The sequence below is a fragment of the Lepisosteus oculatus genome, chromosome 9, assembly GCF_040954835.1.
Source record: "Lepisosteus oculatus isolate fLepOcu1 chromosome 9, fLepOcu1.hap2, whole genome shotgun sequence".
NCBI classification, from domain to species: Eukaryota; Metazoa; Chordata; class Actinopteri; order Semionotiformes; family Lepisosteidae; genus Lepisosteus; species Lepisosteus oculatus.
This window is the reverse complement of record NC_090704.1, coordinates 29,813,686-29,839,447: the sequence shown is the minus strand read 5'-3', so window position 1 is coordinate 29,839,447 and position 25,762 is coordinate 29,813,686. Positions and strand designations below refer to the sequence as shown.

Genomic DNA, 25,762 nt, shown 5'->3' with positions numbered 1-25,762 from the left:
CCTATCCTGGCAAGAAACAGGGACAGGGCAGGTTACACCTCAGATGGGACTTCAGTCCATCACAGTCTGTTTGAACGTGCCTTGCTTTTAATTCAATGGCAGTACCTACACCTCTTAAGTCTCTTAAGGCCTTGCAGTCCTTAAGTGAAACATTGCAAACTGGCTAATTTCAACCGTTCTCATTTTTTAACTCCGAAAGAGTTACAAGGTTTTTTTCTTTACTTCGAATCAGTAGAGCATTCAGCAAAACAAAGTCTTTGTTGGCATTCTGGGCAATTCATATGGAATACATGATGTAATATAACGTAATTATACAACACACATATATGTTACATTGCTTTTTTCTCAACGTCTTTGTTTTCATTTAGCTCAACTGAAGCGTATTTCCATCTGTCTTGTTTTGAGAGGCGGGGGGGGGCAGTTATGCTTCAAAACAGCTGCCTATTTCATAACGAGAGACTTCTGTTCAGTGGTGGTGCTGGGCGCCAAACATGGCAAACTAATTTCGATTCGTCTGCTGGGCTAGGAGTGTTTGGGAGGGAATCTAAGGGAAAGATCGGAGCAGCTCGGTGGCTCAGGAAGCATGCGCAAGGGGATTAGATGCTTCTTCAAAAAACGAGTTCAAAAGTTCCTATAAGAGGCATGTTCTTGCTCGTACATAACAAGGGGAGAGGCTGGCTTGGGCTGTCCACAAAGCTGTTAACTTAGGACCAAAACACATGGCAGAGACAGCTAGCAAACAGACCCCAGCAAAGGCATCTGGTCACAATCACATAAATAGACACAGCTATATTTCTCTGCTGAGTTATGACAGACCCTGTCACAGTTTATAGCTTAAGTGATGACATCACAGGGGGAGAGCTCTTGTGTGGTTTTTGGAGCGGCGATTCACAATTAAGCCCAGCATATGGGTGCAGAATTTGTTTAAGTGAAGTGTGCGTCAGTGCAGCGTGCTGCAGTGGTACTGTAAGTATCAACAGCTGTAGTGCAACAGAGAGGTGCTGAAAAATTACCCTAATATATTATTATGTGTTGCCACACGGTCATAAAAATGTACTTCTTTCGACTTAGTTCAGTACTAGACTTTCAAGATGTCCCCGATAATTCGTGCTAGGTGTGTGTGTCATCATTTCTTTTTTATATCACCGAACCCAACTGGAAAAAACAAAACTTTGCCTAGCAGTTGTCTCTCTGTTGTTTCTCCCCACTGTGGGTGACATCAGGCAGACTATCTTTGTCACCCAGATTTACTGTATCGCTAACCTCTAAACAAGATGTGTTGGAGACAAAGCTGGAAACATGAGGCTCCGTCATACAGTAAACTTGAAGTTATGCAGCAAGGGGGTTTAAAACAGGACACCAGTATGAAAGTTTGAGAGCAGAGGAAAAAAAAAACTTCTGTCAGAGGGGCTAGAGATTACTGTGTGATAAAGCCTTATTTACAACCCCACAGAGGGCAAAACAGCTGCCCGATTGCATCTGCAGTCTTCTCTTCTCTCCCAGTGCTTTCAAAGGCCTCCACTATAGACAGCTTTAAAACAGTAGAAAGTTCTTTCCTGCTAGTTTGTTAGTGCAACCAATGAGGTCTAATTAATGGTGATACTGACCAAATCAGTAAGTTATTTTGAGGCGTCCGGATGAGCATGCCTTGCATTTAATTCGAGTATTTAAAAAATATAAAGGTTTGCATTTATTTCTTGACGTTTTTGTTTTTTTAAAATAAAGTAAAAATGTTATTACAGTTTTAAGTTACATTGTATTTTAATAAGGACATTTGATGTATATATTGTTTTGTAACTTAGCGATTGATATTCTACCTAAATTCTGTCTGGGATTTATATCTTTTTGATGGTGTTTAATGTCCATCATTGGTGAATGGATGTTCTACTGGAAACGATTGAGAGCCAAAAACACCTCGGCAATGAAACATCTTTTAACTTTCAGTTATGTGCCTTAACTTGTCAAGTGATTAAATTAGGCACAGATGGTTGCCAATTGGCACTTTGGCCAACCTGACTATTGACAGCTCCCCGCTATGCTCACCAACTGCAGGGTTTGGGTAGTAAATCAATCGCAGGTCACCCCACTGAACAGGAGGGGCACGCAGTGTGGCTTTTAGGCCACGCTGATTAAATTCTCCGGTAAATCAGCATTTAATAGGGGCAATATATTTAAAATGGAAGGGACAGTAAGAAATCTAATCCTGCCCCTGAGACACAGCTCCCCTTATGGGATGAAAAAACTGGTCCACTTCTGTCTAAAGACAGCTTATCTACCAGAGTGATGACAAGTGATGAGTTTAGGGGCAGCTGAAGACCTAGATGAAATACAACCGAAATGGTACAAAAATGAAAGCCAAATGAACGAATGCACTGTTTGCCACATTTTTTCCTGTATTTTTCTCTTTTAGAATCGGCAGCTTATTTTTCTGATACACCCACCCAGTTAAGAACTTCCAGCTGAGTGTTCTTTCACATCTTTCACAAGATTCTTTCACAAGAATGAGCATGTGGTCACAGGCAACACAGGGGCAGTGCTCATGTACAACAACGCGAACCAGCAAGAGCCTTCCACTAATCCCACCCCACTGTCTTTAAGCTTTCACTGTAGAATCCAGGTCTGGGTCAGTGAGTGACATGACCAGGGCTCGAACCCATGATGCTTGGACAATAGAGCTCAACCCTTATTTCAACTTATCTTTACCAGCTGAATGACTCAGGAGGCCCTCTCCCTTTCTATATTCATTATGAAAACACGTGACTAAATGACTGTCCTATGTTTTTCTGGCAGTGTGATTCATTTGGTGCTGTTGAGTTTAATATGACTGCTGGCCATAGGCAGCTGTATACTGAACCAAGAATAAGAAGAAGGCACAATACATTCTGTGTTTACATTTGGATGGCAGAATGACACATATTGCCAGTCTGTTTTCTAGTAAATAACTGGGAATTTCTTGCCATTTCAAAGGCCATTTCAAAAGTGACAACACTTGATGAAACTTGATGGCAAACTCCAAAAAGGCTGATATACAACAAGAACAGAACTGTTGGACCTGTACTCACTTCTCCAGACCACCCTGCACCTGTACTGTTACATGACAAGGCTGGATTCTGGTAGTGCATTGCAACTCTAAGAAATTGTCCAGGTCTGCAGGACAGCATATGTCTCAAAACGGTGTGGCTGTATTTGAGAACCTCTCATTTGTACTTTGAGCTGGAGTGAAAGACTAAAAGTTTTCCACAAAAAAACAAAGCCAAGGCAATGTAAAATCAGATATAGCTTCCTGCTTTTAGAGAGTAAGCAGAAGCAGACGGGCTCTCAGAAGTTACAAAGTTCAGTGATGCAGAGGGTGGCTCTGTGTGTATTCAAAGGATGTCACCACCAGGGGTTCACTAACCATCTTTCATACATGTCATACATTGGTTTTAAACTAAACTATCAGACCTCTTTACGTTGTAAAGAATGCCTGCGGGCATCCTGACTGCAGCTGTACTTATTCGGCATGAACCAGATTTACTCACAGAACACTCTGAGAGCCGCATGGCAGTAAATTAGACAACAACTCAACAGCCAAAAAACAATGACAAAAGGCTAAAGGAGACTGTCTTGTGAACACAGACACAGCAGGAGCTCAGTGCCTAGCTTTCATATTTGGGAAGGCCCACAGAAAACATTTTTAGATTTCTTCCACAAAGATGCTTTACAGGCACGCTTGATCAAACTCTGCACAGCAAAATCAGTTGAACTGGTCTGAGATGAGATACATGCCACCATGCTGTGGCTTCTGTAGGAGGACTGTTGTGGTGGAGGACAGAACAAAGAGCCCTGTGAAATGAATATCGGACATTTCACACTCCACCCTAAATTTAAGATAAGCAAAGTATTCATCTTGGATGGGGAACAGATGCTTCGTCTTGAAAAAAGTTTGGCGACCTTCTAAGGGTTAAGTTCAAAAACGCATTCCATAAAAAACAGATCCAGTTTGATTTTCCCACAAGAAGATTTGATCATAAAAGACACTAAAAGCACTCAGAGGAAGGCTGCTGTAGAGGCTCCTATTCTAAGCTCGTGGCCTTCAGATTTGCTTTGGTAAAGACATGAACACAAAACAAAACCGGGGATTCAGGTGAAGTGAGGAGGCTTGTGTTCCATGCTAGCGACAGTGAGAGGAGGGCAGGGGAGAGGGGGGGGTGCAGGGAGACAGTAAGGTTGAAAAGTGCCCACCTGTGGCTGCTGAGGAATATTTACAAAGCTGGGGTCTCGTGGGCCGACGCTCACAAACCTCTGGGCAGGGGAGGTGCTGGGTGTGGAGTAGGCTGTGAAGGGAAGGCACACATGCATTGAGGAGACAGAACAGAAGAGCAAAACACAGAAAAACCGCACACAAAGTAAAGGCGTATCTGCCGCCCAAAAGACACCACACTGCTGTGTTCCAGTTCCCCCTCTTGGTGGATACATTTTCTTGAGTGCTTTTATACTACATCGTCATAAAATTCAAGGTTGAACAGGTTAACATCTACAGTACTTACTAGTCAGTAGGCTTCACCTGGAGCAGGGCTTCTTTTCCACTTTACAATTTTTAATCACCAGCTGTTAATTATCTCAGCTTGGTGCCACAGCAGGGGAAGGTGTTAAGATTAAAACACCGGATTTTATGTTTTTATTGTATCAATTCTCACAACGATTAAAACCGGAGAGGGAATTCAAAGAGCACTAACAGCAGTACCGTTGTTTGAAGAGTAGCATTTCTACAAATCTACTTTGGTGATAAAAGGCATGACTGGGTTTACAATTACAGCCAAAGTGGGATTGCGTGGAGGACTGGAGCACCTGTTGTGCCCTAACAGGTGAAGATGCTGGACACAGACTGCCCTGTTCTTGGTTGGACCTGTAAATAAACTGCTAGAGAGCTAGCTTTCAAAGTCAAAGTCAAGTTCAAAATCAAATATGTACATGCATTCTGTCATAAAAATAGGGTGTGGAAGAAGCACTGGCTTTGAAAGTAAGAGACTAGAGGACATAAGTATACAAAGCATTTTATAGGAATGGCAACATTGGTTTTACAGGCAGGAGCATCTGCAATGTTGCTTGAGACAGTTTCTGTCTTGAAGACTCAGAACCACCTAATTCTCTTCTTCCTGGCTTGCCCCCTGAAAAGTGGCCTTCCAAAACCCTTTTTTACAAATCCAATTGCTGCATCCCAGAATAGAATGAGGACAGATAAACAAGAGCCTTCTGGTTTCCCAGTCTGCCTAGATTCCCCAGACATGCAGGGAATGATCCCAACAAGCTGACGTGACCATGCTTCTAATTCCAAGAGAATGTGGTGTCTAGGGTTCAGGTTCAATCCCGGATATATCTCTCCATTTATTTTTTAATGCTGGAACAAGCTGGATTTTCCCACCCATGTGCATCCCTCTAGTCAGTCCTTGGCCAAGATCACAGCCTTGGCATGACCAGTCAGTAATGTCTAAGACACATGGTTCTCCTCACAATGTGACTGACAAGCTGAACGTACTAGGTGTCCCAGTGGAGACTTTCCATTTTCTAATGTTTTTGTTTTTAAAAATTGAACATATGTTTTCATTAATTAGAGATGAGCTGCCGACAAAAGAAAAGTGACTGTTACAATAAAAATATCTGACACCGGCTGTAGCAGAAATGATCAGTACACAGCACCAAACTGACATCCAACTTTGATGCAAGCTGCAACGAAGCAAAAACGGAAATACTATAATCCTCAAAAGCCTACAACTGTACTAAGCATCCAACATTGTGTCACAATTTGTCATTTTTTAAGAAAGAAAGATATTCTCGAGGGCAGGCTGGCATTGTCACTAAAATATTATTTGAAAGAGCAACTTGTGAAACAAATTATATGTTTCAAAACAGTAAGCAGGGAAAAAAAAACAGCATGCTCTCGGTGAAACTGTGTCCACATGGCTCTGTCTGGACACAGCTATTGAGTCCCACAACAATTAACACCTCCTGAGCTCTTTAACCACTTGTTACAAAACAACACAAGGAAGTTAGAACACCACACAAATTCCTCAGGATTAAGAGTCCCAGGGGAGAGTGATATAAGTCTCTGGGCTCATAACTGACCATTTGACAGAAGTCCCCAGTGCGGGCACTGGTGTTGTACCCCATTCTCTCCTGTTCTCCCAGCTGCATACTGTAAGTGAAAACCTGCATTGCTGGGGGGATATCCACTGCAATGAACTACCGCCCTTTCCGGGGGAGGACTCAAGTGATCTTTGTCTGCTCAGTGGTCAGCTCAGTCGGCTCAGCTATGGTAACCAGGATGAGCTCTGACCTCAGAAGACTTTGTACCATCTTCTCTGTGTGTAATGCTTCTCTTCCTTGTTGTATTGTTATATTGGACAGGGCTGTAAAACAAGTTTTCCCCATAACAGAGGATAATAGAGCCTGAACTGTATTGAACCGTATTGTATGCAGGGTCCAGACACCGATCCCTGATGCTGTGCCACTGGGATGGATACTCACTGGGAGACGTGGGGGAGTTGGCTCCTCCTTCGGTGGACGTGGAGGGGGGTTTAGAGTCTGGCACCGGCAGGGGCACAGGCCTGGCCATTGGCGGAGGGGGCGGGGGTGGCAACATGGGCGTAGGAAGGAATGGGTTGTGCACCTTGCCTTGGCTGCTTCCATTGGGCTGTTCCATTGCGAGAAGAGAAAGAAAAATGATTAATGGTGCCATGGCATAAAACAGCCCAAGGCTGGACACCCACAATTATTTTTCTTAAATTTTTCCCCAAACCCCCCCCGACACCAATTTGGGTTCTCTATTCCATCCCTCATAGTGCAGATGAAGATGACACGCATGCATCCTGTGAAACATATCATATCCTGGCTCCTGTCATTCAACTGCTACAGCATCAGCAGCACAGCAGTGCTGTCCACTTGACCACCGGCGGTGCTGTCCCGAAGCAAGCCCGGGACAAACTGGACATTGTGGAGCCATGATGGTTCCTGGCCAGCAAGGTGTTGCTTTGGTGGCATTCAGGCCCCTGTATTTTTTTATATCTGGTCAACTGGGCCCAATGTGCATTTTCAGCAGATCCCTTTAGTGGTTTAGCCGTTTGGCTCTCAGAAAGGTGTTGAAGGACCAGGAACACTATGATAGGCCACGCAGTGATCCACGGCACTGCAGCACATAAGAGTCCAGATCAGCCAGGAATCCTTGTAACTTATAATGCAGCTTTAGATCTTTCTACAAACATAACTGTGGATGTCAAAGGAAAAAAGTAAAATAATGCAAAAATACACAAACTGTTATGTCCCTTTCCTAGATTTTCATATCACTAGATTCTCATATTGAGGCTCAATGTGCAATGCTACTTTGATGATAAACACTACTACATCTTGTTTTCTTTGTAAAAAGCAGACATAGTAAGTTCACAGAGGTTTCTGAGACATAGTAGTAGAGCCCACACAAACGTCTGCACAAAAACTAAATGCATTTGTGAAACAGGATCAGCAATTTCTTTATCTTGGTCATGAACAATTCTGCTGCTGTACGCACTTTCCTGTTCATATTCTGTTACCAAAACAGCACATTTGTTCCAAACTATCAGGTCTGCAATACACAGGTCATTTCATATTGGTGAGGCTCATATGTAGATATAGATAGGCAGACTGATGGATATAGACATATATAGGTAGTTCTACATCTTTGTGTGTATACACAAAGAGAATGACAAATAGACTCGGGATAAAATGAGCAGATGAATATTAAGAATTTAAAACCCTGCTCTGTATTGATTCAGTGTCTAGACACAAATATATCAACTAACTGCAGATATCACACAGGACCTGTGTGTGTGCGTTCACATACAGTTTTAAGTGCTTACTCATTTACAGAATTCTGAACTTGGGTGTTTTTTTTAAGCAAGTAAGTAAGCTATTTTAAACTAACAATGAGGAGGAATAATTCTGTGTTACGTTTTTTCGTGTGTGTGAGGGAAAGGCAGTTTAAGGAAAGCGTACAGGACAGACAGAAGACATGCAGAGAGGCAGGTGGGTAGCCAACAAGGCGCAGACTCAGACTAAAGGACTCCGATGCTTAGACGGACATTTCGAAATGAGAACGAAAACACAGAAACCTAGCGAGGAATTAAAAACGCATGGCGGAAGAGAGAATGTAAAATGCTCATTCTTACATTAAGGAACCCCACCTGTCCAGCTTGCTGACCACTGTCAGGGCAGACAAGTTGGACAAACTCCTTCAGGGTCTCCTGGGGGTGGTAGCGGATGGCTGGGTGGGAGAAGTAGGGGCCAGGTTGCTGAATGATTGGCGACGTCGGGAAATGGAGAGTTGACGGCGTGGCATGTGGACTCGCTGGAAGAGACGGAGAAAGACAGCGGTTAGTGGTGCTGGGGCTCACTCCTGGCGCACAGGAGCGCTCACACGGACAGGCCATACCTCACAAAGCTGAGGACAAGGCAGGAGCTATGGAAAATGAGCCCAGACAAGACAGCACAACATGAGGAAGAACACAAGTGGTCCAAATGTGTGATTCAATCCCACAATGCACCTGGTGACAGTTCTACAAACCTTATGAGGCCCATGCAACTGGACAGACAACCGGAGAGATTTACTATCCTTTATCCCAGGAGAAAGCTAACTCCCGTTAACTTCACTGCATTACAGGATCTAATTAACAAGAACAGAATCAAATACTTAATATCTGAAGTTGTTTGCTGAAGCCTTGTATTTGTATTCACATATTAATACCCTGTACATCAAAGAAATTGGAGGATGAAGGTGGACTGAAGCATTTGGTTTCCCAAACTACCCTAGAAAAGAATCTGACAGGTAAACTTCTGTAATATATACCCTATAACTTGGACTTTTGCTAGAAACACATACTGCTGTAATTTGACTAAGACAATAATTGTCGTCCTCCAACCCTAAAAAAGTGATTATCAAGAAACCCATGCAAAGAAATCTCCCTTCCAAGCCGTCGGGTGACTCAGATCCAACTTGGATCTGATCAGTCTGGGTCCAGCCCTCTCCAAAGAGTCTCAGCGGAAAAGCTGGCCTGCGGGGGGGCTTGCTTTGTATAAAGGAAACAGACATATTTTCTGCATTGCTCCTATGCATTTGGAGATCAGTTCATTGTTACTGTGGGCCCACCCTCCTCCCAAACTAATACAAACGAAAATGAGCATAATTTTGGATACTAATCAAATGAGCTTTTAAATTAAATTAATGGGTACAATTTGCAAAGGAAACGTCAGAGAAAACTTCAGCTGCGTACCAACAGTAGATGGAATAATGGAGGTATAGGACTACTCCAGTCCTTTTAAGTAATACACCTGGGATAAGAAGGGCTGTGGCAAAATTTTACACAGAGGCAATATTCCCCAAATACACCTCCAAGAGATGTCAACCTGTCTTTTTTCATTTTGACTTACAACTTACAACAATGATTTGCCAATTTCTGATGAAATCAAATGACAAATATTTAGCACACCTCTTCAAGCTACAGCAAATCTCCAAAATCTCCACAGCGGGTTTCTGAACTATGTCCAGTCTGAAAGCACAAGGAGCCTCTTCCCCCTGAATATCTGTCAACCGTATCTGCAAAAAAAGTTCTTAGAATAGATTTGCATCTCTTGTACTGTTTATAGAAAACTTATGTCCGTCTTTCTATCTGATCTTTTTTGTTTGGAATTATTTAGAACTACGATACTTGCCGAAAAGGTTTATTATTAGGAAAATCTTGACTGAACAACTGAAAGTTCATACAGTACATCCAAATGATCCCAGTTCCCGTTTTGACAACAGACAGGGTTCATCAGTGCAGGCAAAGATCGTACTGTAAAAGAGCTACAACATGTGCAAATCTGTATGGAAAAGCAGAACAATTCCAAATAAAAGTTAGGAAAGGATTAATTAAAGGAAATGTCCTCTTCTTAATTACAATGACCCCGGACAGATCAAAGTTATGCATTTGTCCGACATAAATGTTGCTCGTCAAACGTATCAGTCAGATGTCTTATCTACACTATAGTACCACTGAGTGCATCCGACTGAAACATCATCTGGTGAGGTTCTTTCCTGTGTCAGAGACTTAGCTGAGAGTAAACCAATACTCATACAGGAGTAGTGACCTCATACTGTCTGTAGTGGCTTCGTTGGGAATTGTCATATTAAAACTGAGTATACTCATGCTGAAAGGGAAATCAGTCAGTATATGTGTAAGATGCTTTAAGTTAAGAGTTCTACATTCATGAAATTCTTCAAAAAATTTACATTCCTCAAATTTAGCTTCTGGTTAATTATAATGGCCTGCTTGACTCAGGATTAGCTGCACTTAAGTAGTGGATGAAGTCTGTCCCCTCCTGCGTGTATGGCAGAGGGAATCACTGGGCTGTACGGTATGTAAGAAATTATTAGGAGTAAGTCTTTAGTGGTATAAAAAAGCGTACACCAGATCTGGTTATGTTCCTTCATTGGATTTCAGAAAGCAAAAACTCAAAAAGTGAGGAGGCTCAAGTAAAGACGCTGGTACAAAATGTTCAGGTCATCATTTTTTTTTCTCCAGCTGATATAAAACCGATACACTCCAGCAACGGATAATGAATTGATATTGCAGATCCTACCTCCGTGCAGCGTTTGTGTGAGATTGACAGCCTTTTAATGGATTGAGGCTTATCAAGTATTTAATTGTAACCGGCACAATCTAATTACGCCGTTCTTAATAGAGGTAATATTCGGTTATTGGTTATTAGTATAATGCCCAAGACGCGAGGCCCGGGTCCTTAAACTGTGATATATTGCAGTGGAGTTAATAAGAGCCTGCGTTTCCATTTCCAATATCGGTGTTGTGCTTTCTTTCAGGGGAGATGGTAAGCTGATACTACATAAACATTGTTAAAGCCACAGCTCTTTGCTACAGTAATTCACTTAGCTTTGCTGTGATTTATGGCTCTGTCAATAGGGGGTGGCTGGAAACCCTGGATGCTCAGGCTGCTATGCAGGCACCGTATTTACAGTAATAACAGAATGGATGGGATTTTTTTTTGCCCACTCTTTTCTTGTCCTGTCTTTTGTCTGGAGTCAGGAATGTGAACTTCAGCCAGAGAGGGGGAGCACCAGTCACCGACAGGGGGAGGGCCAAGCCCAGCACCCAGACTCTCCTATTGAATTCTGGCCCAGTCTGGGTGCCTTAGAGCAAAGAAGAAAAGTATGGAGAGCTGTCCTGTAGCCAGGCCAGCCCAGAATCAAACAACTGGAGCCGGGCCACTCAGTCAATCTGCCACAACAGCCCCGCTGCGCGATAATCTATCGCCATCTCACAATTACACTGCGTCTTTCAGCGAGCTCCCATTCCCCAGCAGCTCACACTTTAGGCCAAACTAAACCCTCAAAAAGGCAATAAACAGAGGTAGCCTCCCCCGTGGCCTGGAAAAGCAGCAGCCATCTTGGACCGGCACACTCACCACACAACAGTTTGAGGAATGAAACAGGAAATTAAGTTCTTTTTATTTTTCCTTAGAACTCGACAGGGTTGAGGGAAGTCACAGCCAAAATATTTTTATTGGTCTGTGCTTAATGCAGCCCTAACAACATGTCGCATAGACAATCATTTGAGATAATATCACCAAAGCCATATTACAGCCATTTAAGGCACCAGCAGAGTTATATCCGTTTCTACAAGGAATGAAGGCAAGAGTTTAATAACAGTGCCTGCTTTCCTTCAATTGTGTTTATATTTGTGGTTTACACAAATCTTAATTCACTTGCTGAATACAATGTGTAGGTTTTATCTTTTCCAGATCAGATAAAACTGGACAGGAGTTTACCAGCTCAGCAGATGGTAACTGGCCATACTAGCAATGTTATGCATTAAAAGTCTGAAAAATAGCATACTGTACATACTGTATGCACCCAATACATAACAACAGAATTTACTTTGCCTAATTTTTATTGTCTTCAGTCTATCTTTTTCATTCGTGACAGAACACTTTTTCCATGTTTCTTTAATTGATAAGGCCGCGTCTGCACCAGCAATAAAGACATACTGTAGGCTGTTAGACGTGACTCCTTCACAACACTTTCACAGTTTGGCAGTAAGACGAATTCACGTTGTGAGTTAATCCCGAGGAACCTAGTGTTGCCAGAACAGGTACAGTAGTGTGCAGGTGGACTGGGATGGACAAAGTCAAAAGATGAAAAAATAGAAGATTAATTCTATAGTAAAGATGAAGATTATATTTAACCAGAAATGTAATTCATTAGGGGATGGCTACCATCTACTGGCATACATTTTATTATGTTTATTAGGAAATGCAATTGTTTTTTTTTTGTTTTAATTCAGGGTTAACAATGACTTGACATACCTTCTTTGTCTCACACTGAGCTTTGACTGAATTGAGAAGGGGTTCTAACTGTAGATCCATAAATCCTGGACCATGTTATTTTTAATGCTGTTTAAAGATAAAAGTCTCTATATCAGACACAAAGGCAACTTGTGTTGGTGGAAAATTTCTGTTCCTCAAGAGACAGAAAGAGAGTCAAGATGATTGAAGCCTCTCTTCAAAGGTTGGGTCGCAGTGAAAACATTTTCCTTTTGTCGCACTTCCTTTGTTTTGAACTGGCAGTGCACATGCCCGCGGCAGTGAGGTCTGACGTCTGTGACCATGTGTGCCCCAAAAACTTCAGCCAGAGGCCTTTCACAAATCAGGGTAATAAAGCTGATAAAAGTGTCACCCCCCTGTAGCCTGTTCTCATTTGATCTCAGAAGCTAAGCAAAGTTGGGCCTGAACAGAACTGGAATGGAAATCCTCCAGAGAAAAGAGTTGCTGTAGGTGGTGATGGGGGACCAGTAGGTTGTACTATTCCACCTGGAGCAAAACTTTTCTGAAACAAGAGGTGGTGTCCTTCAGAAGAGGTTCTAAAAGGGGTGTCCTAGGTAGTTGTTCACTTACAACACTATGACACTTTCAGTAGGAATAGGGGTGTAACCCAAGTCATGGCTCAATTCCAGTCTAGGATTACACAATCTGGACTTCTTATATCAGACAAAAACATTCAGCATGTTGCATTTCAACTATTTGTGTTCATTTTTACTAGGTTGTGGACTGGTTGGTTCCATACAAGGGTAAGAATCACCCTCCCGTGCATTTCTTATCAGTGAGGAAATCTCACAATACCTGAACGGCTCATAACTAATAAACACAGCAACGCTGCCCTCGGGTTATATAGGGAGATGTGACAGCTGAGGACACACTGGCTGACCCGCCCAAACCACACAGTGGCTAACCAGCTCTCAAATACCATTAGGGGGCATCACAATCAAACTGACTAGTGACACAGCCCTGAACAAACCAGCAATGTTGAGACTGTAGCACTTATCCTTAGATCTCAACAATCACCTTTAAAGGCTGAGCCACTTTGAAGATAGCAACAGAATTACTTATGACTGTAGAGTATTATCCCATATATTTTCTCAGAGTTTTTTAAATCTATTTGACCTTTTTTTTGTTATATTCATAAAGACTTTATTATAGGTAGCTATTATCATTTTGCAAATTGTTCTATGGTCCTCTGGGGTGTGCATTATGAGAGTATATTTCTTTGGTAGTTAAACCAGCTAGGGTCTTAAAATCTCAACACAGCACAGTGATACAGTATCCCAGAGCAGCACACACCCTGCTGAGCCATTCTGCTTGAACAGCTAATAGCACTGGGTCCACTAGGGTGGCTCTGCAGTGTAAGTACTGCAGTGCAGAGAAGCACACAGAAACACCAGCCCCACTTTAGATGTGAATGACTGAGTAACTAGGATCTCTACAATCTGCTAAATGGGTAATTCCTGAAATTCCAGTAGAAAAGCTAAAATATTTCAAGGCCCGACTACTTACGGTCCAGCACCGATGAACAGCACTACCTCTTCTACTATTAAGCAATTCTCTGACTGATAAGTCAGTCTGTCATACAGATAGTCAGACTTACTTTGCCAGTTTAGTACTGAACTGGTGGAGCTGCCTGTCACACTTCATGATGACATCTCCCACCTGACTGTCGCAGCACAGCCTACCAGGTTCAGCAATATGGGTACATAGCTTGTTCCATACTCCCCCCACCCTTTGTGTAAAGACACCCAACCAGTTCTGATTATCACATTTCTTCCAGCCCTTTCTAGAAAGAAGCGTGGCTGTGTATCTTGTTCCATGCTTCTACAACCCCTTGTATAAAAAGTGCCTATTTTTCTTAGTTTTAATTCCACTTCACTGTCATTTCTACCGGTGTACTTTAAGTTTGGTTATTTATCTAAAGACCATGGACGTTTCAATGTATTTCTCACCCTAAGCAGAAATCAAGGAACATTAATGTTAACCATGAAACAGTTGCTCTGTGATTCAATTAAAAACTTCTCTGGAAACAGACAAGGCTGACAAAAATCCAGAATCCAGCACTGAGAAAACTACAGGAAAACAGTGGAAACAAGAAGTGTGCACAGTATGAACACAAAAGACCAATACAAGCTCTAAAGCTTGTCTAAATCTGTACTGCTGAAGCGTCCAGTTTTCTTAACGCTTCCCACTGCTGATCAATCGTGAACACCCAAGGCGAGACAATCAGTCGGGCTCAGATCCCCTAATACAGTATGTGATCAAAACAGATGGGATATCAAAGCCGCCTTTCCAGGGAGTTGCAGAGACTCCCTTCCTATGAAGCAGAACTACTTCTATCCCCACAGGAATCTTTAACAAGTGCTTTTCTCCTTGTCACTCTGCTCAGGAGAGAGACACACCTTGGGACCTGTCAGAGAGGGGGGAAAGTGAACCCCACACACACTGGGGCACCCACTATGGGTTTAATAGGGCTGTTAGTCAGGAGTTTACGGCGTAATTATTGGGTGTTACATGAAATTCAACTGTGGTGTGGCAACTCTTTATGAGAGGCTCCCAGTGGGTGGCCTGCTCGTTAATCTGAGACCAACGAGCAGCTTTGACAAGAGATATGTAAATGATAATGACGTCTGAAGAGGCTGTTTTAGACAGCTGGCTGGAGCTGCCTAGCTTTTCCATTGTGGCCCGTCTGTATGAGGGCAGCATGGCTCATATAAAAGGTCCAGGATTAGTTCCACTTTGCAAATCTTGTTGGTTCACTGCTTCATGCCTTACTGCCAGGCTTCCTGAAGAAGATATAAGGTACCCTGGTGGCTATGCTTAAAAAAACAAAACCTCTTTTTCTGCTAGCAAATATGTTGTCAGGACCAGGTGCAAACAGGTGTATTCTCTCATCCACAATTATGTTAGGTATCAATTGGATGAGAGAATATTTTTTCCTTGAAATTTGAAATAAAGCAGACAAATTAAGTTGGGATTTTTCATTCCACAGAGTACAACTGAAGCTCACTGAAGTATTTCTTCTGAAACACCACGCCACCTGCAACACAGTGCCTCCCATTGCAACACAGAGGCATTGCAGCCCATCAGCACCGATTCCTGTTGTGTGGCTTTTGTTAGTCTGTAGTAGTTAGTCCTGGTGTGGCTGATCAGCACCGATACAGTACTAACCTCACTTGACAGACACAATCACATCATTCCTGATGGTAACAGCTTCATGCATGTTAATGTAAACAAATCTTTGCAAGGCAACCCTTTAAAGTTCTATAGTGGTGATTTTGTGAAGGCTTTAGACATATATACTGCATACAGACTTGGAAATGCAATGCAAATTAAATTAAGCAACATACTGTGCAGTAAGGTTAATTTTCGGAAGATACACATCTGTTGTATTGGATTCTGTATTGCTCTGAGGAAGAAATGGTAATCAGATTGATTACACCTTCTTTGTTGCCGAATAAAGTTGTGTGAGCAGCACTATTTTGTATCCGTTGGAGCAGGCGAGAGACACAAATCAAACTGCATTCACAAATGCCACTGTAGGCTGTGTGTGCATCAGTGAGTGAGCAAGAGCTCTTCAATGGCAGTGACCATCAGGGAGCATTAGCACACACGCCAAACAGTTCTGCCTCTTCTATTTGTTTTGTTCTGGGATTTCTACCACATGCGATTTGGGGAGCGAAACCAGGGGGCAGGCTCCTCATAGGGGCACACACAATTTGGCAGATGTGCTGTTTCGTCTAACTATCCTCGATCCATAGCTCAGGATGAGTGGTCAGCGCTTGACCTTCGGTACTGATCCACTCCTAGTCCAGCTGCATCCTCACACCGGCAGCACAACTGGCAGGAGTTGTAGGCAATTGCCCCGGGCCTTGTAACTGGAAGGTTGTGGGGTTGAAATTGCAGCTGGGTCACAGGTGCAGCTGTTACACCTTGGAGCAGTATGGACATGGGTACTAATGCAACTTCTTTTGAATAAAAATGTCAGACAAGCAATAAAAGTGTCAGACAACTAAATAACAGCAACCCGCAGATACATACTGTAAGCACTTTGCTAAAGGGATATAAGGTGATAAAAAATACAGTCAATCTCAATGATACAGAATGCTGCTATATTACTGTGTGAGTTTTACTGATCGGAATGGTCTCTCAGTGTCACAAGGCTGAAACCTCCCTCAGTGTATCTCAATAGAGAAGAAAATCTCTTTTGTAAGAACTCTCTTTTTTATGGACGACACATAATATCCCAGTTTGCGAGTGATACAACTGACATTAGCTAATCCTGCAAGCCCCAGCTTTACCTATCTGGGTCAAAATGTTATGAGATAAGCAGGGTTTAATCTTCCAAATGTGTACCTTCTCAGCTTAATATGCTCTTTGCACAGCAGATGGATGGGAGAGCCAGTGTGGGCCAGCTCATTTCAACATTGCGATCTGGTCATCAAGCCCTGCAATTTTATGTAGACTCAGCATAATTAATATTAGACGGAGCTTATTTGCAAGCTTTTTATCAATAAAAAAATTAATGGTTAATATAAAATTACAAGTGGACTTCCAGGAGGGATGAAAAATGGGAAAAAAGACATGTGTTGTCTAAACTCGTCATTAAGCTTTTCTCCTTCCCGGGAAATGTTTGGATAAACATGAATGTTCTCAGCGACATTTTGGGGGCTGCTGAATAAAGTTAAAAACTCTGTTTTGAGTGCTGACTTGTGCCCACAGTCAAAGCTCAGTATGGTGCTTAGGTGTCTGAGACTGGGAATTTCGCCAGTGCACAACTGCCTGTGAGTAACTGCATTGGGTGGCTTCAAAGGTAACCAAAGGTACCTGCAACTGACCCAAAGTAAAGACACAATGTTTTCAGCTCTACTGTTAGCAGAGTGACAAAAAGCAGAAGTTCATGCATGTTTCAGATGAGCTGTTTATAGAGTCTTTATATGATCAATGCCCAATGGTCGACTGTTGTTATATGTATATTTCTTTGTTGCTCCAGAGCACTGTGGCAAAGAGTTGGATATCATTATAAATGATTGATCAATCTGCCCTATGCTTGCTGAACTGGAGATGCAAGACTCCAAAATATCCTTTATTAAAAGAGAAAACTAATTGCCGGATTTGAAAAATAAATAACTGTACTTTTTCACAGAGAAAACATAAGCCTAGCATTATAGGCTTTTGTAGCATTACTGAGCATTACATAGCAAACTATATTTAACTGGTAATTATTTGTTTTTTTGTAACAATTCTGAGATTTATTTTAAAAGAAGGTTTTGGAATAAAATACTGTAGGCCTTACATGTACAGTAAGTTCTATGACATGAAAAAGACTTTATAAAGGCATGACGTACACTGTCAGTCAAGAGGTGGTGTGATATACATATGCTGGACATCCACTGAAACTGAGCAGGAGGACTGTGATGAGTACGTTAGTCTATGTGGAGCCAGTCAGGAGCTTCCCTATCTGCTCCTGTGTAGGACATATCCAGCTAGGAATGGCAGCTTCAATTCAACTAGACTCATTCCATGAAACTTGTTTTGAATAATCTAAGTCATTCATACTATGACTGCTAATTTACACAGTTGTACCTCTGATTGCAAGAGGTGATTACAAACATGTCTTGTACTGTTTTTAAGTTCCTGGTAAAATAAAGCAGTAAACAAAAAATCCTTATTGGGTTCAGTTGAGGAACCAACCCCACATGCTGATCAATAAAGGAAGAAAATAAAAGCCGCAAAGACATCCATATAACCAAAATCATTCTTGCATCCAAATTCAGAGAGTCTGTTGCATTAACAGAAACCACAGGAACAAACGATACCTTTACAGATCAGGCTCAAAGCTGGCAGTACAGTAAACAACAGGTCTAAGCAGGAACACAAACCTGTGAGCTACAGTACATGTGTGTTTTAGAAATGCCAGCATTCCAGAGTGAATGTACAGTATACTACCACACTGATACCACACAAGCATTGAGATACACAAAAGAGGAAGCTTTTTTTAGATGAAATAACTAAAAACGAGCAGGCCTTTCCAGTCTCACTGGCTTTTTAGTTCTGCTCTGTCTTCTGTTGTCATTCATCAAGCCGCCATTTTTTAAAACCATTGGCTTTTGCAATGAAAAGTTTTCAGTCAAGCGAAGCTATTTATACTTACCTAAACCACAGAGGAAAGCGAAACAAAAATGGAAAGCCCCCATAGAAAATAAGCGTTTCCAGACCTTGGACGATATACATACCTACTGCATATACTGTATCCGGGCACCTGCCATTGTTTGATGAGCATCAATGGTAATGGTACAATTTTGGGATTTTTGCACAGCATATCTTCTATGTCTGGCCCTGCGTGGTGTACAAGGCCAAGCTGCCAAGTTAGCAGGTGTGGTTTTGTTTGTTCCACTCTGTGCTTCGCATTGTCCTGCAGCTATATTACCTCTGCAGGGTGTCCAGGCTGCTCAGCTTAACATGGCAGGGCTCTGTACCGTATATGTTTGCAAACACTGCATTGCATTAGAAGACAGCTCACAGAATGGCGCTGGGCTCTGGGACCGAACTTGTCCCACCAAGGCGACTGCGTATTTTCTGACCAGCCGGGCGTGGCCAGGCCCACAGAGGACCCGTGATACTGGGGGGGGTCACAGAGGTTTTGGGATGGCGGGTGGTGGGGTTGGAGCTGCTCGGAAGACCTCACCTCTGGGTCCTGTAATGACAGGCCGATGATGGTGTGTAAATGCCGTTCTGGGGGAGGTGGTCTGCGAAGGCACGGGACTGCTGAAACCAGACTTCTCTGACTTCTTTAATGTAGTAGGCGATGGCATTCCTGGCAAGAATGATTGATAAGTGCAATTTAATAATGCAAGGTCATGGAGAGACAGGCTGTGCAATGTGAGAGTGGGGTTCTGAGAGAGGGGCGGAGGAGGTGGGGGGATGGAGTGAGAGTGGGACAGCAGGGCAGAGAGGGGGCTTAGCTGAAGGTGGGGCCCAGCGGATGGTCAGTCTGTGGTCAGTTTACTTTCGAGTGACGGGATAAGAACAAAAACAAAAAATAACAGTTATCGTACTGCTGAAGCTTCTGTGGTTCGCATAGCGAATCACAAAAAATGTCTGGCAGTGTTTAACGCATAAAAAAGTTAGATGTATATGAAAGAATCTGTATCTTGAGCAGCTTCTAATTTATCTTTGAACTTTTTTGTCCTGCCAGTGCAGTTTCTTCATATGAGTGAGGCAAAAGCCTATTGTGTCCAAGGTTGTGAAATTAGGGCTCTGAAACGGGCTACAGTGATTCACGAGGGAGTGCCAAATCGGTCTTTATCGCAAGCACTGAGCCACATGTGTCTGACATGAGTAAAATATGAACTTTAGCACTCTTAACTGGAAACAATAAAACAAAATGAATCAGAGAATTGATTTTGCAGTTGTGTGTAATTTATCGTATCACTGTCTTTTGTTTGGAAAAAGAAAATAATTGAAAAGCTGGTACACAAATATGAACACCACCAGAAGCATACTGTCCCATTTATTTGCCAATGCTTTCCTTGCATATGTATGAAATAACTGAGATAGTGAAAAGATTTCCTAAGTTTTAGACTGTGATATAAAATGAAGATTGAATAAATATTCTGTTGATACAGTAGTCATACACATTCTTATTATCTGTACTTGACAGTGAAGCTAAAAACAGGTGCACTCAGTTTCTGGAATGATTAAATACCTAACATATAACATGTAATGTGGACATCTGTTTTACAGAAAGCATTTTTATTTTAAATGGACGCAGCTTCATGACATACGGATTGGCAGTAACTTCAAATTACTCCAGTTCTCTTAAGTAGTACTGAAGATTTGACAATTAAATATTTTATGGAAGTTAATTAAGTGACTTGCCTCAATCAATTTTCCAAGCTGATCAAGAACACTTTTTAAAGCTGGTGGTGTGTGAAAACAGGTTAGTGCTCTAAGGCTTGATTGATAGTACATTTATATGGACAGGTCTCTGTCAAGACCTCAAAATATATCCTGACTAGGATACAAGGACTTTATGGGTTTGACCATAAGGCTCAGCAAAAGACAAGTGTTATTTTTGTCAGGATTTACCCTGTTCATATGGGATTAAATGCTTTGTACACCTTGACAAAGTACTTTTTTAAAGTTTTGGTTAAGGTATGGTACAACCATACCTGAATATAGTTATGTATTCTTTTGACTACATAATTTCACTTGCAAGAGCACCATCTAAAGCCTGTTTGATGCTTCTATGATGTGTGAGTTTCTCAGTATTGTATGATAAGGACGGCTAACTGTACAGGATATGCGTAATGGACTTGTGAAACTCAAGACATATTTTACTGTTACTGTTAACATAGGAAAAAGAAGTGCTCAAGGATACTGCGTATTATGAATACTATTATTAAACGGGTGAAAAACAGAACTGATTTTTTAAAATACTCAGCGTTTCTTCCTTGTAACTAAAAAAATATAGGGAAAAAACTGACCACAAGCCCAACGTCATCCATGTGCTGATGTAGTTGAAGTAAGTGAAAATGAGGGAATTTGGTAGTGAGGGAGGAGGAGCAGAGAGAGGTTATGGCAGAGAGACAGGTTAGGCAATGCAAAAGCAAACAGCATCATTCACAGTCTATGGTGCTCTGGCTGCTTTACAGTAAGTAACATAATTCCAACACTCTCTACATGGGTTAATAACAGGAGAAAGTCAGTAAGGCATGCAAGAAAATGTCATCAGGATGTGCATCCCAGGCTGTTTTTTTCAACTTACAGCTTCTTCTTGAAGAAAAAAATGCCATTGACATTCCCAGGAATGTCAACTTGTTTAATGAATGTAACATTGACCAGGACAATCATTTAGCGCCATTCACTGCCCCTAAACTGCCCTGTTAGGCTGCTTATGGTCTGAAACAGACTCAGTGACTTATGCAGCCACTTACAGTACACAGTGAATCCATCCCAGTAGGGGTTATCATTTTGGTACTGGAGGATACTTGAACAATGGAGCTAAATGATGGCTGTGCACCATAAAAATCACTTCCCCAAATAAAACAAAAGTCGCATATTCACAGAACCCCCAACCCCCCTTCCCAACCATCCTCACTGGAAAGGTTATAAAAGATGCGTGCATTCCTGCATTCCGAAAAGCATGCACCACTCTCTGAAGCTGAAGGCTTGTTTTGCAAGCGCCTGTGGAATCCGAGATTCTCGGTCATGTGTGGGAGTTCTGAATGTCTGTGTGTGTTTCATGTGGGAGCCTGCACGTGTCAGTGCGTCTTGCAGATGTGTGGAGAAGTGAGGGTGTCAATGTTTTGGCATCTGAAGTCCCGTTCCTTGGCCTTGCCTCCAGTTGCAGACTCCAACCCCGCAACTCTCATTGAACCAGCAAACACAACTCTGCTGATGGAGTGCATCCAAGCAACTAAGGGATGGAAGATCTCTGCAGCTTTTCAGAAAGGACTTTGCACTGAAGACGTCTAGAGAAAGATGTCAGACTGTCTTGGCTGAGATTGCTGGCAGCAGCAGCAGAACAGTAACCTTTCTTAACATTAAGTGATTTGGAAATGGGATGAAGATGGGGTACTGGAGGTACTGGGGACAGGATTGAAAACAACACAAAATATTAATAATTCACTCACTCCCGAATGCTAATAAAACGGAAGCACAGTTATTTATTTACCACATTCTGTGAGCTTCATAGTTAACGAGAAGCACATGGACAGCTTCTGTTTAATGAGATAGCCCAGGTACCCGATAATTCTGAGATCCACTCTAGACTCCTCCTGCTGGATGCTTATCCTTTTGGGACTGCAAGTCTTCCACATAACAGATTTATGTCCACCAGAAAATACTCATACAGTCATTCTGGATGAGATTGAAAATGCAGCCTTAGTGAAAGCTGTGTTCCATCTTATTCCTTCCCTTTCAGTGCCCAGTTGTCACAGCAAACCGCCTTTCTTAATGATCAGAATGAAACATCTGGGGAAACCCACACTGGCCACATATGAAAGGACATTTTCAATGGTGATGAATGACAACATGAAGAGACCTGCTCAATCTCTGGAAACTGTTTCCCCAAAACTATGCAGCCCTTCTTGTTAGGGAAAACCGGAGAAGCCATCAATCAGAGTCATTTAGAGCTTTGTATATAAAGTGGAAATCATTGCGTAACAAAACTGGGACATTTTTCATCTTTTTTGACACATGGTTGACTGAAAATAAGGGTGTTAACCTGCAGGTAAATTTAGATCTCTAAAAGACAAATGACCCTTCAGTTGTTGTCTCTAAGCATTTTATGAAGGACAACGCAGGTGTAGTTAAACATACTATGACCCAGACTCCATAGTGCCAACTTCATAATTAACTTACTGTATATACGTAACAGTAACAGAATTACCCATGGCTTCTTACAGTTACTCATAATGTTGCAACTGCTATCTTAAGATGAAACACCGGAGACACTTTCCCACGACCCTGTTAAATGAAGATATTTTTCTCCAGGGCAAAGCAAATACACTGCAGGACTGTTTAGACGGGATTCTTTAGGAAAGCATCTCATCTCTTGTTTTCTCACTCAGTGACTTCAGAGGATCTGTTTCTGAATCTCCACAGGACTTCAGCTACTAAAATCTGTCAAGAAGACCATAAGGATACTTTAGCTTTCAGTTCAGACCATATCAGGTTACTGGTAGAGCCTAAAGACCTAAGCAGAGTTTCACATGAGATTAAGTTGTTCTCGTCAGGAACAATATGATTATTTTAGGTTCATTCCCTCAGGTGTTGCAGAGCAACCCCTATTGATCATGTAGTTGGTTCTGAAACGAGGAGATCACAGGCAGCTCTGTGCTCTACACTTTATGTCTTTAGTCTTTAGCCCTCAACTGATAAGATTATGAAAGGAATTTATTTCAGTACTTAAAATCCTAATAGGTATTGAATAATCTTACATTAGGGATTGCCTCAAATTTAACAATGAACCTATAATTTCGGTAGGAAATAAAGAGCGCCTTTATTTCTGACAAGAGACACTGCTTTACACTTACAGCTGTTGTCAGGAACATATTGCTTTGCAGGTGCATGTTGCCATTCGGTTACCAACTGGGAGATCCTGCCCTTGTAGAGGTCCAATGTAAGGACATCATACATCCCTGTGTAGATGCTCCGATTAAAACACAACTTTGTCCTATCTGTCATGCAAAAATCCAATGTTTTCAATTGTTTAGGCAGACCAGACTTTATCCAACAGACAGCTGTTATCAAAGGTTAAATTTACTTCAAGCCTTATTGTGTGTAAACAAGTTCTCAAAACCAAAATTGATCATAATCCCTTGAGTATTTTTTTCTCAAAATGTCAAGATCAGGCAAAATAAAGAATTTTCTAAGGAAAAAAAGAGTTAAACATCCTGTATCCAAGTGGTAGCTTATTTCATCGGGAAAACAATGATCATAAAGAACTTGTATTGCAGGTTTTTGCTGTATGGTATAATTTACTTAAGCTGTCTGGAATGTAATTTTTCTTTTAATTATTCTTTCAATCCTTCTGAAGATCCTATGAGGATACTGGTTTTTAATATGTATGTACTTTGTGAAACTATTTAATCTTCTATTTAGAAACTGTTAATTAATTGTTAATTTATTTAAAGCACAAGGAACTAGGAACTAGGAACATTCTGAGGAACAGAAGTGTGAAAAAAAACAACAAAACAAACCCAGATTTACACACTTCAAGGTTTTAAGGAATATCTTCAAACAACACAACAGGGACTGTTACAGTTATATCTTCACATCATTTAATGAAGATGTCTCTTCACTGTGAGCATCCCAGGAGCTGAAAAAAAAACGTAGTGTAGAGAAATCTCTGTGCCCAGGCCCTTGGTCTCAAGATAAAAAAGATTTTCTTCAACAGAAACTGCACTTTGAGGATCTTTTTTGATGACCACCCTTCATTAATCCTATTTTCCAAAGTGGAAATTCACTTGAACCATTCAGCTCTAAACAGGGTGAAAGTGGTAAAGGCTCCTTAAGCACTCATACAGTATCTACACCAAAGACAACTGGGGACTAAAAGCCAGAATCCTGTTCAAAGACCTCTATACAGTATTAGACTCTGCTTTCCTTTGTGACTTTCATGTCCTTTCCATCTGTTGCAATATTGAAAGCATACAAGCCTGTCAATAAGCTGCAAACATTTATAGATTTCATTTTTAGAAGTTCTGACACTCTGTAACCTTGTGCGGGTATTAATAGCTGGTGAGAGAGGCCTGTGCCTGATAGAGTAATGTGTGTGTGTATGTAAAAGTATGCGAGGACACCTCTGAGCTGTGCTTTGAGCAGTCCTACATGGGTCCTCAGCCTGTCTGTGTCTTGAAACGGCCTGAAGGCTGAAAGTGAGTAATGAACACTTGAAAAGGTTCTGTCAGTTGGAATCAAAGCTTGGGCACACTCAGCATTTTCTTTGGGAAACCTTATTACAGAAAAAGTACTGGTCTTTTTTTTCCCTTTATATTCTCCTAATCCAGGACTTCTTAACTGAGGGACTGACAGGCTTGTAGCCTACTGCTAGGAAGTGCTTTCTAGACCTCCATGTTTCTGTCCATAATTCTCTTAGGGGTAAAAAAATACTCACTTTGTCTCCCTACTGCTTTTTAGGAAAGACTGTGAACTAGAATAAGCAGCTTTCAAGTGCCTTTTTCATGTGAAGTACACAGACAGCTCTAACATGGATTTGTCGTGTGTTAGGAACAAGTTATAGTGAGATCACTCTTTGCTAAGACTGCGTCATTTGCTCCACATACTCTAGATACAATGGAGGCTTGAGAACCTGTGTCCAACCGAAGTGTCAGAGGACAAAATTTCCCTCTCTCCCGCCAGCAGCTCCTCAACATGACTGAAGACACAGCCAGTCAGGAATGCAGCACTGGTGTGTCTTCTGGCAGGGGTGCAGGGGAACATTTTACAAGGTTAAACTTCTCTTTGCTTCCACTGATACAGTACTGGTTGATTTTTCAGTGTGGCCATGCTGATCTCCAAGAGAGCAGTCCCTATGTTTTGACAATGGATTTATATATCAGAACTTTTCTTTACGGATCTGAGTGCAGGATTTAACCATGGTCTCCTTTTGATGCCCCAGGGATCTCGAAGGTTACAATGCATGAAACGTAGCCTAACCTAACCTAAAAACCTAAAAAAACTATATTATTTCAGAAAAGTGCAAAGCAGTCAAAAGGATTCAGAATGCTGAAACTTAGCCCCTCGATTGCCACCCATGTCCAGACTCAGTATTGCTCAGTATTATGTGAGATAATTGTATTATGGGCCAGAGGGAGTTTTAACTTATTCACAAGCTGAAATCTAGAGCACGATCGGGAAAAACTCTCAA

The 25,762-nt window shown here is 41.8% G+C and overlaps 1 protein-coding gene across 14 annotated transcripts in view; it reads right to left on the bottom strand.

The window, feature by feature from the left end:
- Window positions 1–25,762, bottom strand: part of nfia (nuclear factor I/A) — a 300,532-nt gene that overhangs the window by 28,064 nt on the left and 246,706 nt on the right. For 5 of the 14 annotated variants that reach the window (XM_015356145.2, XM_069194348.1, XM_015356151.2 and 2 more), the window contains 4 exons: window positions 19,073–19,201; window positions 8,181–8,359; window positions 6,508–6,673; window positions 4,225–4,316 (listed from right to left, as the gene is read on the bottom strand). In XM_015356145.2, the coding sequence (XP_015211631.1) occupies window positions 4,225–4,316; window positions 6,508–6,673; window positions 8,181–8,359; window positions 19,073–19,201 (566 nt within the window). The remainder of the gene's footprint in view (window positions 1–4,224; window positions 4,317–6,507; window positions 6,674–8,180; window positions 8,360–19,072; window positions 19,202–25,762) is intronic. The other 9 variants (XM_069194349.1, XM_069194352.1, XM_015356154.2 and 6 more) reach the window with 4 other exon arrangements.